The sequence below is a fragment of the Bufo gargarizans genome, chromosome 5 (assembly GCF_014858855.1).
Source record: "Bufo gargarizans isolate SCDJY-AF-19 chromosome 5, ASM1485885v1, whole genome shotgun sequence".
In the NCBI taxonomy this organism is placed as follows: Eukaryota; Metazoa; Chordata; class Amphibia; order Anura; family Bufonidae; genus Bufo; species Bufo gargarizans.
The window spans coordinates 267843467-267859560 of NC_058084.1; the positions used below are offsets into that span (position 1 = coordinate 267843467).

Sequence of the window (16094 nt, forward strand, 5' to 3'; positions counted from 1 at the left end):
TCCCCCATTGACTTTACATTGAAAGTCTGAACGGATCCGCTCAGGCATCTTGCGCACTTAGAAATTTTTCGAAGTTATTAATGCAGACGGATCCGTACTGAACGGAGCCTCCGTCTGCATTAATATGATCGGATCCGTTCAGAACGGATCCGATCAAGCGCAAGTGTGAAAGTAGCCTGAGGTGGTTAAGGGGATTGTGCAACAATGAATCCACCCCCACTTGGCCAGATCTATAGTATAAAGGGAAGATTACTGACCTTCTTCACTGGCTCTTTCTCTTCCAGGCCTGTGATGCTCCGCTGGGCTCCCTCGCTGAAAACATCCAGTTTGACATCACTGCAGCCAATCACTGTCAGCAGCAGAGACTGGATCCCCTTGCATCATGTGACCATTTGCCATACTGTAAGGGGAAAAAGTCACTACTGCAGCCAGAAACATCCAGGAAGCACAGCGGAGCATCACAGGCTGGGAGGAGAAGGAGCGCTGGGAAGAAGATAGGTAAGCTTCCCTTTATAGGTGCAGCCAACTGGGACCAATAAGTGGGTTCCCCCCTCCCCCAGCCAACTGGGACCAATAAGTGGGTTCCCCCCTCCCCCATTCTTGCACAATCCCTTTAAAATACGGTATTTTGTTCTAGCATAGGAAGAATATGGAACAGCTGGATCCAGCATATGCCAGACACTGCTATAATGGAGTCCACTGGGAGGCTGACATGAATACCAGCATTTTGCCGGACAAAATACCACTGCTAACAGTGGTATTTTGTCCTTTTTTTTTGTTGCAAGATTCTGTGATTGAGGTTCCTGAGGGAAACTGTGCTGCAGATGTGAACCCAGACTAAGTGTATTAGCGCTCCTCTCTTCTCTATACCCATGTCAGCAGGATATTATCAGCAGAGGGTTCCAGTTTCTGGGTGTACATATAGAATGTTTCCAGTTAGTAACAGCAAGCAGAGATTTTACAAATGGAAATATATTGATAAACAAAGTATATTAAAAAGTTTCACTTTTCATCTTATAGTCAATAAGGGGTTGTCCACTTTCTGGCTACTCTTGACCAATTTTTATGTATGATGACTATATGGCACTTACTAGTATACCCTCTGCTGATATTCTGTGCCTATATTTCATAAGCCATTTCCACTTGTTAGGCACATCTTCTGATGAGATGCTGTCCATATGTCTGAATGGAGGAAACTGAGTGATGTGCCTGGTCACATGACCCTCCATCAGCGGCCATTTTATGGACAGGACCTACATGTGGACAGCACAGACGACTTGGTCAACAAGGGGACATATCTTATGAAATACAGTAAACGGCACAGACTATCAACAAAGGCTTTATTAGTAAGTGCCGCCATAGAGTCATCTTACATACACACTGGTCACCAGTAGCCAGAAAATGGCCAACCCCTTTAATCACTGCTATTTACTTACAAAGCTATGACCTATGTCCTATCTTTCATTCATAGCTAGGTGTTCCTGACAACAGTATATCGCCACATATCATTACTGTGAAAGTTCCACAAACACTCATCAGTGTTTGCCAAGCGAATAGACTGTAGAAGGCAAACAGCGAGTCACCCACAGGTATTAAAGGGGACCTGTCAGCGGAGTCCTGATGCCGTGTGCCTGTAAATAGCCTTCTAGATAGGCCTCAATAGAAACCACACATGTTATAAGGAAGAAGGAAGTAAAGCTGTACAACCGCCAAGTGCTGCTCACCACTAGCCACTAGGTGTGACTGGTCCCAGTGTCCTCCTTGTCAGCCCACCCGTCCTGTCGTCTCACTTCAGCAAATGGTATTTATCATGTAGAGAAGGTTAATATAAGACACTTACTAATGTATTGTGATTGTCCATATTGCCTCCTTTGCTGGCTGGATTCATTTTTCCACCACATTATACACTGCTTCTATCCATGGTTACACCCACCCTGCAGTACTTCTACATTGTAGGAAAAAAGCACTGGCTTACGAGCACTCCCGCGGTCCCGGCCACCAGAGAGGCTGGCATTTTTTCCTATATTGTGCAACCACGGGCACAGCTGATGAATTGCAAGGTGGTTGTAACCATGGAAACGAGCAGTGTATAATGTGATTGAAAAGTGAATACAGACAGCAAAGGAGGCAATATGGACAATCACAATACATTAGTAAGTGGCTTGTGTTAACTTTCTCTACATGATAAATGCCGTTTGCTGAAGTGAGACAGCCCTTTAATTCCCGCTTGGCATAGGCAGTGCTGACATCACACACCCAGATGGAAGTCACATTCTCAGGATATGCATGCTGTGACTAGCACTGCCCAATTACTAGTGGTGAGCGGCACATGGCAGTTTTATAACGTCACTTTCTTCCTCAAGTTTTACAATTTACAAGCACCATTGTTTAATAACCCAAACTCTTCCAACACTTAATTCATTTTTCCTATAGTGTGCAAGCACGACCACCGCTGGTGGATTGCAGGGTGGTCATAACCCCAGTAAATGAGCAGTGTTTAACGTGATGAAAAAATGAATCCAGCCAGCAAAGGAGACAATATGGAGAATCACAATACATTAGTAAGTGGCTTGTATTAACTTTGTCTACATGATAAATGACACTTGCTGAAGTGAGACAACACCTTTAAAGGGAACCTGTCACCTGGATTTGATGTATAGAGCTGAGGACATGGGTTGCTAGATGGCCGCTAGCACATCCGCAATACCCAGTCCCCATAGCTCTGTGTGCTTTTACTGTGGAAAAAAAAAAACGATTTGATCCATATGCAAATTAACCTGAGATGAGTCCTGTATGTAAGATGAGTGCAGCGTAAACGAGCCCAGCACCACCCCGCATCCTCAGAATCTCCTCCTTGCTCCATGACGTCAGACAAGCTAGCGCATGTGCAGTGTCCTCATAGTATTCCATCCCTGTGCTGGCATCAGCCTCAGGGAAGGAACAGCGCATGCGCTAGCTCGCGCATTGCGAGATTATGGCGCTCTGGCTTTCTGACGTCGGGGAGCAAGGAGGAGATTCTGAGGATGCGGGGCGGTGCTGCGCTCCTCCACGCTGGACTCATCTCACATACAGGACTCATCTCGGGGTAATTTGCATATGGATCAAATCGTTTTTTTTACACAAGCACACAGAGTTATGGGGACTGGGTATCGCGGATGTGCTAGTGGCCATCTAGCAACACATGTCCTCAGCTCTATACATCAAATCCCGGTGACAGGTTCCCTTTAAGGTGGTGGCTTTTTATTACTATCTAGCAGATCCACAAGAAGCATATTACATAACAGGTCTGGACAAATTCTGAACGGTTTTAGAGGTGGCCATACACATTATTCTAACCTTGGTCAAAATGGATGATTTCAACCAAACGAGCATTCTTCGGTTGAAATTTAACAACGAACAACCGCTTTAGCCGACAAAAGACCAGATGAAAGACGGTTCAAAGAAAGACTGTTGTTCATGAACGAGAGATCCTTGTTTGAAATATCTTTCACCCATCGCCTGGTTTGAATGAATGTGTATGGCCATTTGAAGTGTTATCACTAATATGGACTAAAATGCGTATGGTCATGTCTGTGAAAGGAACATTCACCAGATGATTGTTCAACTGGTGTTCAACCATCAACCAACTTTTAGCTAATGTGTATGGCCAGCTTGAGGGCCAACTCTACAAGGTAGATCTCAGTATCCACACTAGGCTAGGCTGTAACGGATGTGTGAGCCTGAAGTTACATAACTGGAGGTTCCCATGGTAGTTCCAGCAGTGCAGGGACCACCCAGCGCTGTCATTGTATGGCTGGTAGGAGAAGTCCTTGATCACTGAGTAGTCTTCTGCCATAACAGCTGCTCTGGGTGGAAGCTCCAAAAGTTCTGTGAAACCGTCCACCAGCACCAGCTTTTTTTTGCCACCGTGGTGACTGGGATTTGCCCAACCCTGACATAAAACATGACTATATAGAGGTACCCTAAAACACAGCAAATAACAGATTGGTTGCCTTCACACGTGGCAGATTCTGTTGCAGAAACTTCTGAGACTGAAGTCAGTTCCATTCATCTGAATGGGGTTTTGGAAGGCAAGAACACACATTTCTCAATGGAACTTATTTTCAGTGGCAGAAATTTCTGCAGCAAAACCTGATGTGTGTGAAGGCACCCTAGCGGTGCTGTGTCCACCTGGAAATCAATGGTTACAGAATGCCACCAACCCTGTTCCCTTCTCACTTTGATGGGATAACACGTCTATATGAAGCAGTCAGTAACTATGGATAACATTACTGTAAGTGCCTGCCTCTTACTAGTCTCTTCATGATTCTGACCTACAGGACCAGGATTCTTTTCATCGGTGGTGCTTTACATTTTTGCTTGCCTGGTAGGTCTCCCGCATGGACAAGAGGAACACTGTTCCCCATGCCACGTGGGGAAAGGAAAGTGTCTGCACAATCCACACCAAAAAGGGGACATTGATTTAGGTGTTCAAATGTATCAGTTTTGTGATCCGCAGTCTGGTGCGGTGCGATCCGGTGTGCTGTCCGCATCTTTTGCAGCCCAATCAGATGTGGACCGAAACTATGGTTGTGTGAATGCCCCTTAATACTGCAGCATATGATAGGAAGGTATGGATGGATACGTTTGTTACAAGGATTCTTTGGGATGCAGTGTCCTCATGGGTTTCCCTCCTGAAGGTCTGGGGGAGTGTGGCCATTAGCAGGGCCGGTGCTACCATAAGGCAGACCAAGCGGCCGCCTTAGGGCGCACCCTGGGGGAGGGCGGAAAAATGTGACATGGAGGGGGAGAAATGTGACATGGGGGTCTGATGGCTGGGGGATGATATCTGACATGGGGTTCTGATCTGAGGTCTGATTAACATTGGGGGTCTGATTGGGGCTATGAGCTGAGGTCTGATTAACATTGGGGGTCTGATTGCTGGTCTGACCTGAGGTGTAATGGAAATATTTTTTTCTTATTATCCTCCTCTAAAACCTAGGTGCGTCTTAGAGAGCGAAAAATATGGTCCTTAAACCAGCCATTGTCTGAAGCAGAGAGGGGGGGGGTGCCAAAATGTAAAAAATCCTTGCACCGGCCCTGGCCATTAGGTTCCTCACCCCCTGCAAGCACTTGGCCTCCTCCTCTAGGGAAGCCAGACCTTGATTTTGTCTCTTGGCCGTTACCTGGGATGGCCGTCCAGACGGAAGTCGGAGCAAGACAAGCTCCTCCTTGGCCTCAGCTGAGGATGGCCGCCCAGATGGAAGTCGGAGCAAGACAAGCTCCTCCTTGGCCTTAGCTGAGGATGGCCGCCCAGACGGAAGTCAGAGCAAGACAAGCTCCTCCTTGGCCTCAGCTGAGGATGGCCGCCCAGATGGAAGTCGGAGCAAGACAAGCTCCTCCTTGGCCTTAGCTGAGGATGGCCGCCCAGATGGAAGTCGGAGCAAGACAAGCTCCTCCTTGGCCTCAGCTGAGAATGGTCGCCTTTCCCTGACCCTTGAAGGACCTTCTAGCTTGGAGGGATGAGAGGGCTGATTCAAGGGGCCCCTTCTCTTACAGAGGGGACGTGCGATGGCCAGCATCTATTTTTTGCTTAAGTAAGAAAGTCTCATTCCCGGGTTTACAATACATGTAGATACATGTAATGATAACTGCATCTTCATAGTCTACGGCAGCTAGTTTAAAGAATATGAAGGGAGTCCAGCGGTGCCACTTATCTAACATCAGCATCTTCAGTGCTGACATCTGGGGCCATTAGTCATTTGTCACAGACACATGGTGACTCATAAGAAGCACTAAAACTGCACCACTGACAGCAGCCGGCGTTACCACCTGCAAACCACTAAACAACATGCAACCCTGCTACAGCCCAAGGATTTTTCCTGAGACTGTCGCCTCTAGGTGGCGCAGTGATCAGTAGAAGGTATGTAAGATCTCCAGCTGTCATACACAGTGTATAAGAGGCCTGTGACTCTTCCCATAGGCACATGTCACTGGCACAGCCGCATGCTATACGGATGTGTTCTGCGCTATTCATAGAACTGAGCTCACATTACATGAGGAAGACAATGCGAGGAGCAGGAGGGCCCCAGCCCTGTATGACGGTGCAGCCCCTCGCCTATATGTCACCATCACACTATCTATCTATATATCACTATCTAATCTATCATGTGTATCTATAATTCCATCACATTATCTATCCATCTCTTATTTATCATCTAGTTATCTATCTACTGTATATATGTATCTATCTATCATCTAGTATCTATCTATCCATCTATCTATTATCTAGTTATCTATCTATCTATCTACTGTATCTATCTATCTATTATCCATCTATCTATCATCTAGTTATCTATCTACCTATCATCTATCTATCTATCTATCTATCATCTAATTATCTATCTATCCATCTCTTATCTATCTATCTAGTTTCTATCCATCTATTATCTATCTATCTATCTATCTATATATCTATCTATCTATCTATCTATCCATCTAGTATCTATCTATCCACCCAGCCTACCCTATTATGTTCCTATGATGTACGGTATCTTCTGTCAGTCCTCCACAGTCTGCGCCCAGCACCCCCGATGCCAGCTGGTGCCCTCCTGCTCGGCCATCACCTACCAGAAGAGGAAGTTGCAGCAGATGAAGACGGCCAGGCTGTACAGGGGCCTCTGCCAGGTTACAATGTCCGCCGCCCTCACTAGCATCTCCCGCCCTGCTGTCCGGTCCCCGCTGCCGGCCATGCTGGGTGTGTTTGGCCCGGCTCTGTGTCTCCCTCCCTCCTCCTAGTGTGGTCTATGGAGCGGCTTCGATGAGGATACACGGTGCCCCCATGGAGGACCGGCAGGTGGGATCTCCTCTGCCCGCCTCCCCTCACGTCACACAGGGCACAGCTCTCTGGGGCTGAGGGGCGATGCCTCAGTCAGATAGCAGTGTGGCGGTGCCCCCGGGTGTCTGCCAGCTCTGCTGCCTGCCCCGCGGATTATCAGTATTCGTGTACATAATGACTGGTTTCTAGACGGAATCCGGCTGGCATAGCAACAGAAAGACCCCAGCAATGCTGTGCCACCCTGAACCCAGCAGTGCTGTGCCAACCTCACCCTGCAGTGCTGTGCCTGACCCCAGCAGTGCTGTGCCACCCTGACTTCAGCAATGCTGTGCCACCCTGACCCCAGCAGTGTTGTGCCACCCTGACCCCAGCAGTGCTGTGCCAACTTGACCCCAGCAGTGCTATGTCACCCTAACCCCAGCAGTGCTGTACCACCCAGACTTCAATACTGTGCCAACCTGACCCCAGCAGTGCTGTGCCACCCAGACTTCAATACTGTGCCAACCTGACCACAGCAGTGCTGTGCCACCCTGACCACAGCAGTGCTTTGCCACCCTTACCCCAGCTGTTCAGTGCTAACCTGACCCCAGCAGTGCTGTGCCACCCTGACTTCAGCAGTGCTGTGCCACCCTGACTTCAGCAGTGCTGTGCCACCCTGACTTCAGCAGTGCTGTGCCAACCTGACCACAGCAGTGCTATGCCACCCTGACCCCAGCAGTGCTATGCCACCCTGACCCCAGCAGCGTTGTGCCTTCCTGACCCCAGCTGTTCAGTGCTAACCTGACCCCAGCAGTGCTTTACCACCCTGACCCCAGCTGTTCAGTGCTAACCTGACCCCAGCAGTGCTGTGCCACCCTAACTTCAGCAATGTTGTGCCAACCTGACCCCAGCAGTGCTGTGCCACCCTGACCCCAGCAGTGCTGTGCCTTCCTGACCCCAATAGTGCTTTGCCACCCTGACCCCAGCTGTTCAGTGCTAACCTTAGCCCAGAAGTGCTGTGCCACCCTGACTTTAGCAATGCTGTGCCACCCTGACTTCAACAATGCTGTGCCAACCTGACCACAGCAGTGCTATGCCACCCTGACCCCAGCTGTTCAGTGCTAACCTGACCCCAGCAGTGCTGTGCCAACCTAACTTCAGAAATGTTGTGCCAACCTGACCCCAGCAGTGCTGTGCCACCCTGACCCCAGCAGTGCTGTGCCTTCCTGACCCCAGCAGTGCTTTGCCACCCTGACCCCAGCTGTTCAGTGCTAACCTTACCCCAGCAGTGCTGTGCCACCATGACTTCAGCAATGTTGTGCCAACCTGACCCCAGGTACATCTGGACAACATCAGGGGACATTAGAGCAGGACCAATACTTTAACCCTTTATGTCACCCTATAATAAAAATAGGAAGCACTGTTCACATGGATCTTGAGTCATCAGTGAAGCTAATCCCAGAGTTTACTGCACAGAATTCCTAGCACACAGGTGACATGTTACTTTTTTGTCTCAGGCCTAGTTCACACGTCAGTCTTTGGTGAGTGATTTCCATCAGTGATTGTGAGCCAAAACCAGGAGTGGAGCCTCCACTGATGTGTGAACTAAGCCTCGGATTGGAATCCACTCTGAATATTTTATCGGATGCATGTAGACAGGCAGCACGCCGAAATCCGGGTAAAGTCTGACCCCTGCGAACACGGCCTTTTTAAGTCTTTATCCTAAGTCTTTATGTCAGGTTGTCAGCCTTTTATGTATGGAAAGGTAGGTGACAACCAGTATGAGAACCATTACAGATTTCACGGTATTGGGGGAAGCTTTTGTTTTTTTTTAACCTGAATGACGTGTGCTATTGTATGGTGTACACAGTGGCAGTCTCGACCACCACACAAACCACGCATTTGTGTGGGGCCCCTGTCAGGCGAGTGAGACAGCGCTGTTCCCTCTCATAGGCCACACAGCCAATACATGCAGATGGCAACCTGGGATGGGACGAAAGTAAGTACTGCCGCCCCTAAAACACTACAGAGGCATTACTGGGGGCATTAAAAGATACAGGGGGTACTGCTGGGGGCATTATAAAAATACAGAAGGGCATTATAATAATACAGGGGGCACTACTAGGGGGTATTATAAAAATACAGGTGACACGGCTAGGAGGCATTAAAAAAATACAAGGAGCAATGCTAGGGGGCATTAAAAAAATACAAGGGGCACTGCTAGGGGGCATTGTAAAAATGGAGCGGGGAACAAATGGGGGTCATTACAAATTATAAATTAAAGGGAGTCTTTCACCTAAACTGACCATTATAGAACACTAACACCATGATCTGCATTATAGTCCCCATATTGGAATGCTACTTACCGTATAGCTGACCGTCGCTTATTTTCTTCAAAAAACACTTTTATTCAATATGCCAAATAGGTCTGAAGGTGCCCAGGGGCGGCGTGCAAACAGCCGGTGCCCAGGCCCCTCGTCGCTATTCATATGAAACCCCTCCTCTTTCACCCACCATAGGTTCTTCAGAAATCCAGCGCCAGCGCCGTTCACAAGATTTTCCACGCCTGCGCACTTTATTCCCCATTATGGGCAGAGGCACAAGACCGTTTCATGCGCATGTGCCGGAATGGGGAATAAAGTGCGCAGGCGCGGCAAATCTTTGAACGGCACTGGATTTCTGAAGAAGCTAGGGCGGGCGAGAGGGGTGAAAGGGGAGGGGTTTCATATGAATAGCGATGAGGGGCCTGGGCACCTTCAGAACCTAATTTACATATTGAATAAAAGTGTTTTTTGAAGAAAATAAGCGACAGACAGCTATACGGTAAGTAGCATTCCAATATGGGGACTATAATGCAGATCATGGTGTTAGTGTTCTATGATGGTCAGTTTAGGTCAGGCATGTCCAAAGTGCGGCCCTCCAGCTGTTGCAAAACTACAACTCCCAGCATGCCTGGATAGCTTACAGCTATTAGGGCATGCTGGGAGTTGTAGTTTTGCAACAGCTGGAGGGCCGCACTTTGGACATGCCTGGTTTAGGTGAAAGACTCCCTTAAAGGGGGCAGTACAGAGAGGAGAGCATTATAAATAAAGGAGCAATGCTGGGAGACATTATAATAATAACAGGTATAGCTGGGGACATTAAGCAGCGGGCAGTAAAGGGGCAATTATAAATACTGGAGCATTGAACACTAATACCCCTACTAGAGACCTTTTAAGTACTTGGCGGCATTAAATATATGAGGGACAATACTGGGGGCACTACAGGGGGCGTATTATAACTTCATTATTACTACAGGGATACTGTGGGGCAATCTTGAAGATCGTTATTGTGAGCACTATAGGGGTCACTACTACTAGTGAGGGTTATCTGGGATAGAATTATTACTATTGGTGGGACCTTTAGCAGCACTTGGGGGCTATTTTTATGATGTTAATATGTAAGTATAGTATTTGGGGGCATTGGTGAGCACAGTGGGCAGGGTATTGGGGGAAGCGCAATATGTAGCACTGTTGGTACACCAGGAGGGGGAGGATGATGAAAAAGCCAAAACAGCTATTTTTTATTACCTTGCCTCACAAAAATCATATGTACCCTAAAATAGTACCAACAAAACTGCCACCTTATCCCGTAGTTTCCAAAATGGGGTCTTTTTTTGGAGTTTCTACTCTAGGGGTGCATCAGGGGGTCTTCAAATGTGACATAGCAGCTTAAAATTATCCCAGTGAAATCTGCCTTCCAAAAACCATATGGCGTTTGTAACCGGGTGCCGAAGGCGCACTCGGTCTCCCATCAGCCACAGACCTGCTGCTTAGCTTCGGGGGCGAGGATCTGTGTTTGACCTCGTTCCCAGGGTGGCTTTGCTAGCTGGGAGGCTCCCTGCTCCTAGGTCTGCCTTGAGCGCCGAGCTGATCACTCGGTGCTCGACTGGTCGGTCTGTCGGTCATGTGACGCTGGCCACGTCACATGACCCTCACTCCCCACTATAAATACAGGCAGCCTGCTGGCCACAGGTTGCCTGTTAATTTAGGTTCCTGGCGTTTGTTGGATACCTGTATATTTACCTGATCCTGTTCCCTGACGATCCTTTGCCTGCTCCTCCTGTACTGTGCATTCTCTTGGTATATTGACCTAGGCTTCCACCTGACTATTCTTTGCGGACTCCTTTGGTACTTCTCGACTCTCCTGGTATTTATGACCCTGGCTTCTCCTGACCATTCTTTGCTTATCACTCTACTGCGTTGTCCTCTTGGTTTTGACCCAGTCCGTTCACTATCCGTTATTTGTCTTGCCTGTCCTTCCCGCACGTATCCTAAGTTAGGGACTGCCGTCCAGTTGTCCCCTGTCATCAGGACTCGTGAGGCAAGTAGGCAGGGCCAGGGATGAGGGTGGAGCGCAGTGGTCACTATCCTCCCCCTGTGTGTGTGTGTGTGTATGTGATTGTTACAGCGTTCCTTTCCTTCTGCGCCCTGCCGTGTGCCCGTACAACAGTTTACGACCACATATGCGGTGATTCTGTAAACTACAGAATTAGGGCCAATAAATATTGAGTTGTGTTTGGCTGTTAACCCTTGCTTTGTTAGCAGAAAAAAAATGGATTAAAATGGAAAATCTGCCAAAAAAGTAAAATTCTGAAATTTAATCTCCATTTTCCATTAATTCTTGTGGAACACCTAAAGGGTTAACAAAGTTTGTAAAATCAGTTTTGAATACCTTGAGGGGTGTAGTTTCTAAAATGGGGTCATTTTTGGGTGGTTTCTATTATGTAAGCCTCGCAAAGTGACTTCAGACCTGAACTGGTCCTTAAAAAGTGGGTTTTGGAAATTTTCTGAAAAAGTTCAAGATTTGCTTCTAAGCTTTCTAAGCCTTCTAACGTCCCCAAAAAATAAAATGGCATTCACAAAATGATCCAAACATGAAGTAGACATATCGGGAATGTAAAGTAATAACTATTTTTGGAGGTATTACTATCTATTATTCAAGTAGAGAAATAGAAATTTGGAAATTTGAAACTTTTTCAATTTTTTTTGTGAATTTGGTATTTTTTTTATTAATAAAATGACCTTTTTTTTATTTAATTTTACCACTATCAAGAAGTACAATATGTGACGAGAAAACATTCTCAGAATGGCCTGGATAAGTAAAAGCGTTTTAAAGTTATCACCACATAAAGTGACACATGTCAGATTTGCAAAAAATGGCCTGGTCCTTAAGGTGAAAAATGGCAAGGGGTTAAAGCACAAAGACACACAAAACAACTTAAAAAATTGTATACAATGAACCAAGTGCTGGTGCAAAATAAAACCAGACACACACAACTCCCACCAGAGTCCACAAATAAGGACACAATATGTAAAGTCCAGGTTTAGCAGTAGTACAAAAACAGAAGGGTCAATTGAAAATCTACCATACAATCGTGATAGTGTGGCATCAAGACACCCAATACCTGTATGACAGGCATGTCCAAACTGCGGCCCTCCAGCTGTTGCAAAACTACCACTCCCAGAATGCCTGGGAAGCTTACAGCTGGGAGTTGTAGTTTTGCAACAGCTGGAGGGCCGCAGTTTGGACATGCCTGCTGTATGACATGCAGCAAATCAACCTGGAACTACATAGGTGGGCCTGTGGCAAACAAGCAGTGCCCCACGCGTATCGCCGGTGGCATCCTGCTTCCTCAGGGGTAGCTATCTGTGTGCACCAGGATGCTTTATATATCATGTATATTAGTAATTAATGTGAATCACCTGACATAGAAAGGAAAATGAATGCCCGTCATGCCTCCGGCGTTACACAGGGCGCGCACTGCGCCAGCTATTCCTGCAAAAAGGTGAAACCGGTCATGTGAGAAGATCACATAATGCACAAAGAGTCTCGCCCCCATGGTGGAACGCAATATGCGTTCCACAAGCGGCGCGATCACATGGGGAATGGAAAAGTATCGCGGTATCCACAGATCTGGGACGGAAATGTATGTAGCGTCGGCACAAAGCACAGACGCGCTACCTTCAAAACTTGAGAATCAATCATAACATATTTTACAATGCTAATCTAGATGAATGATTATGTTCACAAAGACATATAAAATAAATATACTGATCGGAATCCACCATTAGTACTGCAGGCACAATATACAGGTGAAACTCAAAAAATTTGAATATCGTGCAAAAGTCCATTTATTTCAGTAATGCACCTTAAAAAGAATTGTATTAATGCAGCTTAAAATTGGAATTTTGTGAAAAGGTTCTAGGCTCAAAGTGTCACACTCTAGTCAGCTAATTAAGCCATACCCCCTGAGCAAAGGGGACCTCAAAATTGTGACTGGGGTTTCATAAGCTATAAGCCATAATCATCCAAATTATAACAAATAAAGGCTTGAAATATCTCGCTTTGCATGTAATGAGTCTATCTCATATGTTAGTTTTACCTTGTAAGTTGCATTACTGAAATAAATGAACTTTGCACAATATTCTAATTTTTCGAGTTTCACCTATATACAGTGGGATGCAAAAGTTTGGGCAACCTTGTTAATCATCATGATTTTCCTGTATAAATCGTTGGTTGTTACGATAAAAAATGTCAGTTAAATATATCATATAGGAGACACACACAGTGATATTTGAGAAGTGAAATGAAGTTTATTGGATTTACAGAAAGTGTGCTATAATTGTTTAAACAAAATTAGGCAGGTGCATACATTTGGGCACTGTTGTCATTTTATTGATTCCAAAACCTTTAGAACTAATTATTGGAACTCAAATTGGCTTGGTAAGCTCAGTGACCCCTGACCTACATACACAGGTGAATCCAATTATGATAAAGAGCATTTAAGGGGGTCAATTGTAAGTTTCCCTCCTCTTTTAATTTTCTCTGAAGAGTAGCAACATGGGGGTCTCAAAACAACTCTCAAATGACCTGAAGACAAAGATTGTTCACCATCATGGTTTAGGGGAAGGATACAGAAAGCTGTCTCAGCGATTTCAGCTGTCTGTTTCCACAGTTAGGAACATATTGAGGAAATGGAAGACCACAGGCTCAGTTCAAGTTAAGGTTAGAAGTGGCAGACCAAGAAAAGTCTCGGATAGACAGAAGCAACGAATGGTGAGAACAGTCAGAGTCAACCCACAGACTAGCACCCAAGACCTACATCATCTTGCTGCAGATGGAGTCACTGTGCATCGTTCAACCATTCGGCGCACTTTACACAAGGAGATGCTGTATGCGAGAGTGATGCAGAGGAAGCCTTTTCTCCGCCCACAGCACAAAAAGTGCCGCTTTAGGTGGGCTAAAGCGCATTTGGACAAGCCAGCTTCATTTTGGAATAAGGTGCTGTGGACTGATGAAACTAAAATGTAGTTATTTGGCCATAACAAGGGGCGTTATGCATGGAGGAAAAAGAACACAGCATTCCAAGAAAAACACCTGCTACCTACAGTAAAATATGGTGGTGGTTCCATCATGCTGTGGGGCTGTGTGGCCAGTGCAGGGACTGGGAATCTTGTCAAAGTTGAGAGGCGCATGGATTCCACTCAGTATCAGCAGATTCTGGAGACCAATGTCCAGGAATCAGTGACAAAGCTGAAGCTGCGCCGGGGCTGGATCTTTCAACAAGACAACGACCCTAAACACTGCTCAAAATCCACTAAGACATTTATGCAGAGGAACAAGTACAACGTTCTGGAATGGCCATCTCAGTCCCCAGACCTGAATATAATTGAAAATCTGTGGTGTGACTTAAAGAGAGCTGTCCATGCTCAGAAGCCATCAAACCTGAATGAACTAAAGATGTTTTGTAAAGAGGAATGGTCCAAAATACCTTCAACCAGAATCCAGACTCTCATTGGAACCTACAGGAAGCGTTTAGAGGCTGTAATTTCTGCAAAAGGAGGATCTACTAAATATTGATTTTAATTTTTTTTGTGGTGCCCAAATTTATGCACCTGCCTAATTTTGTTTAAACAATTATAGCACACTTTCTGTAAATCCAATAAACTTCATTTCACTTCTCAAATATCACTGTGTGTGTCTCCTATATGATATATTTAACTGACATTTTTTATCGTAACAACCAACGATTTATACAGGAAAATCATGACCATTAACAAGGTTCCCCAAACTTTTGCATCCCACTGTATGTATGGGAACATAAAAACTAACACAAAATAATATCATATGCAAATATGATTCATGATAATTAATTACAATAAATCACAAACCCATATTTAGACGAATGATTAAAAATAATACATATCAACAATGACACGGAAAAGGTTAATATGAGGTGCATTACAATTAATGAAATATATAAATTTATATAATTCCACATGACTGAAAAACACAAAACCATGATTCAAATGTTCTGAGTGACAAAACCCAATGAGTGCGCCTTTGTGTTTCTTTGTGCACTTCATTGGGGTTCTCTTGGGTGAGAAAGATACAGATACAGTTGTGAACAGAGAGGGAACCGCTGATGGGAATAGCAATACTTGGCTGCCTTTCTTGATTAGGGCCCCCAGAAATAACTTTGCTTGGGGCCCCAGAAATGCCAAGGCCACCCCTGGGTATAGAGTTGCATATGTTGAGGCTTATGTGAGAGCAAGATGTCCCCAACATGTGTGTAATGGTAAAGTCTAAGGGCAATGTAAACACACATAAAAAGATTAACAAAGAAGATTTTAACCCCTTCCTGCCACAGCCAGTTTTTGGCCTTCTTTTAGGTAAAGATTAACAGAATAAAATGAGGGGAAAATTTATATAAAAATGAGAAGAGGAAAGGGAGAGAAAAAAAGAAAAGATAGAACAGGAAAAAAGGAAAAAGAGAAAGAGAGTGGGAAAAAAGGGAAATTAAGAACAATAAGGATCAGGGAAAGAAAAAGGACCAACACCTAGAAAAGGATACAGAAAAAGATGGCAAACATCTTTAATGTTAATCTTTACCTATAGTTGTAGATTTATTTCCCAAATTAGCACATTCCCCATAACAATCTACTCCACACTGTCTAGAGACTTAGATGTCCATCTCTTGGATAACAACCGATTCTGGCCAATGTTAACAGGAGGATCGGATCCGGTGCGTTCCAAGCTGGAACGCATCGGCTACTTCCGGTCGCGGCCGGAACGTACTTCCGTTTCGCGATCTCTGTGGAGACTGCACTATTTGCAGTCATGTCCCCTGTATCAATGGTTCTTTTTCCCAAACGTAATTTGTTATACATAATACCCCGCTGGACAAATGTAGAGGTTATATTAATCTGAGGATGTGAGGCGATATGCGTTCCAGCTTGGAACGCATAGGCACTTC

At 45.6% G+C, this 16094-nt stretch overlaps 1 protein-coding gene across 2 annotated transcripts in view; it reads right to left on the reverse strand.

Annotated features, from left to right (window-relative positions):
- RETREG1 (reticulophagy regulator 1) overlaps positions 1 to 6813 on the reverse strand; it is a 129837-nt gene extending 123024 nt beyond the window's left edge. The window contains exon 1 of one of the 2 annotated variants that reach the window (XM_044293138.1): positions 6610 to 6813. In XM_044293138.1, the coding sequence (XP_044149073.1) occupies positions 6610 to 6731 (122 nt within the window). In that variant the 5' untranslated portion in view covers positions 6732 to 6813. The remainder of the gene's footprint in view (positions 1 to 6609) is intronic. The other variant, XM_044293139.1, reaches the window with a different exon arrangement.
- Between the last annotated feature and the right edge of the window lie 9281 nt (positions 6814 to 16094).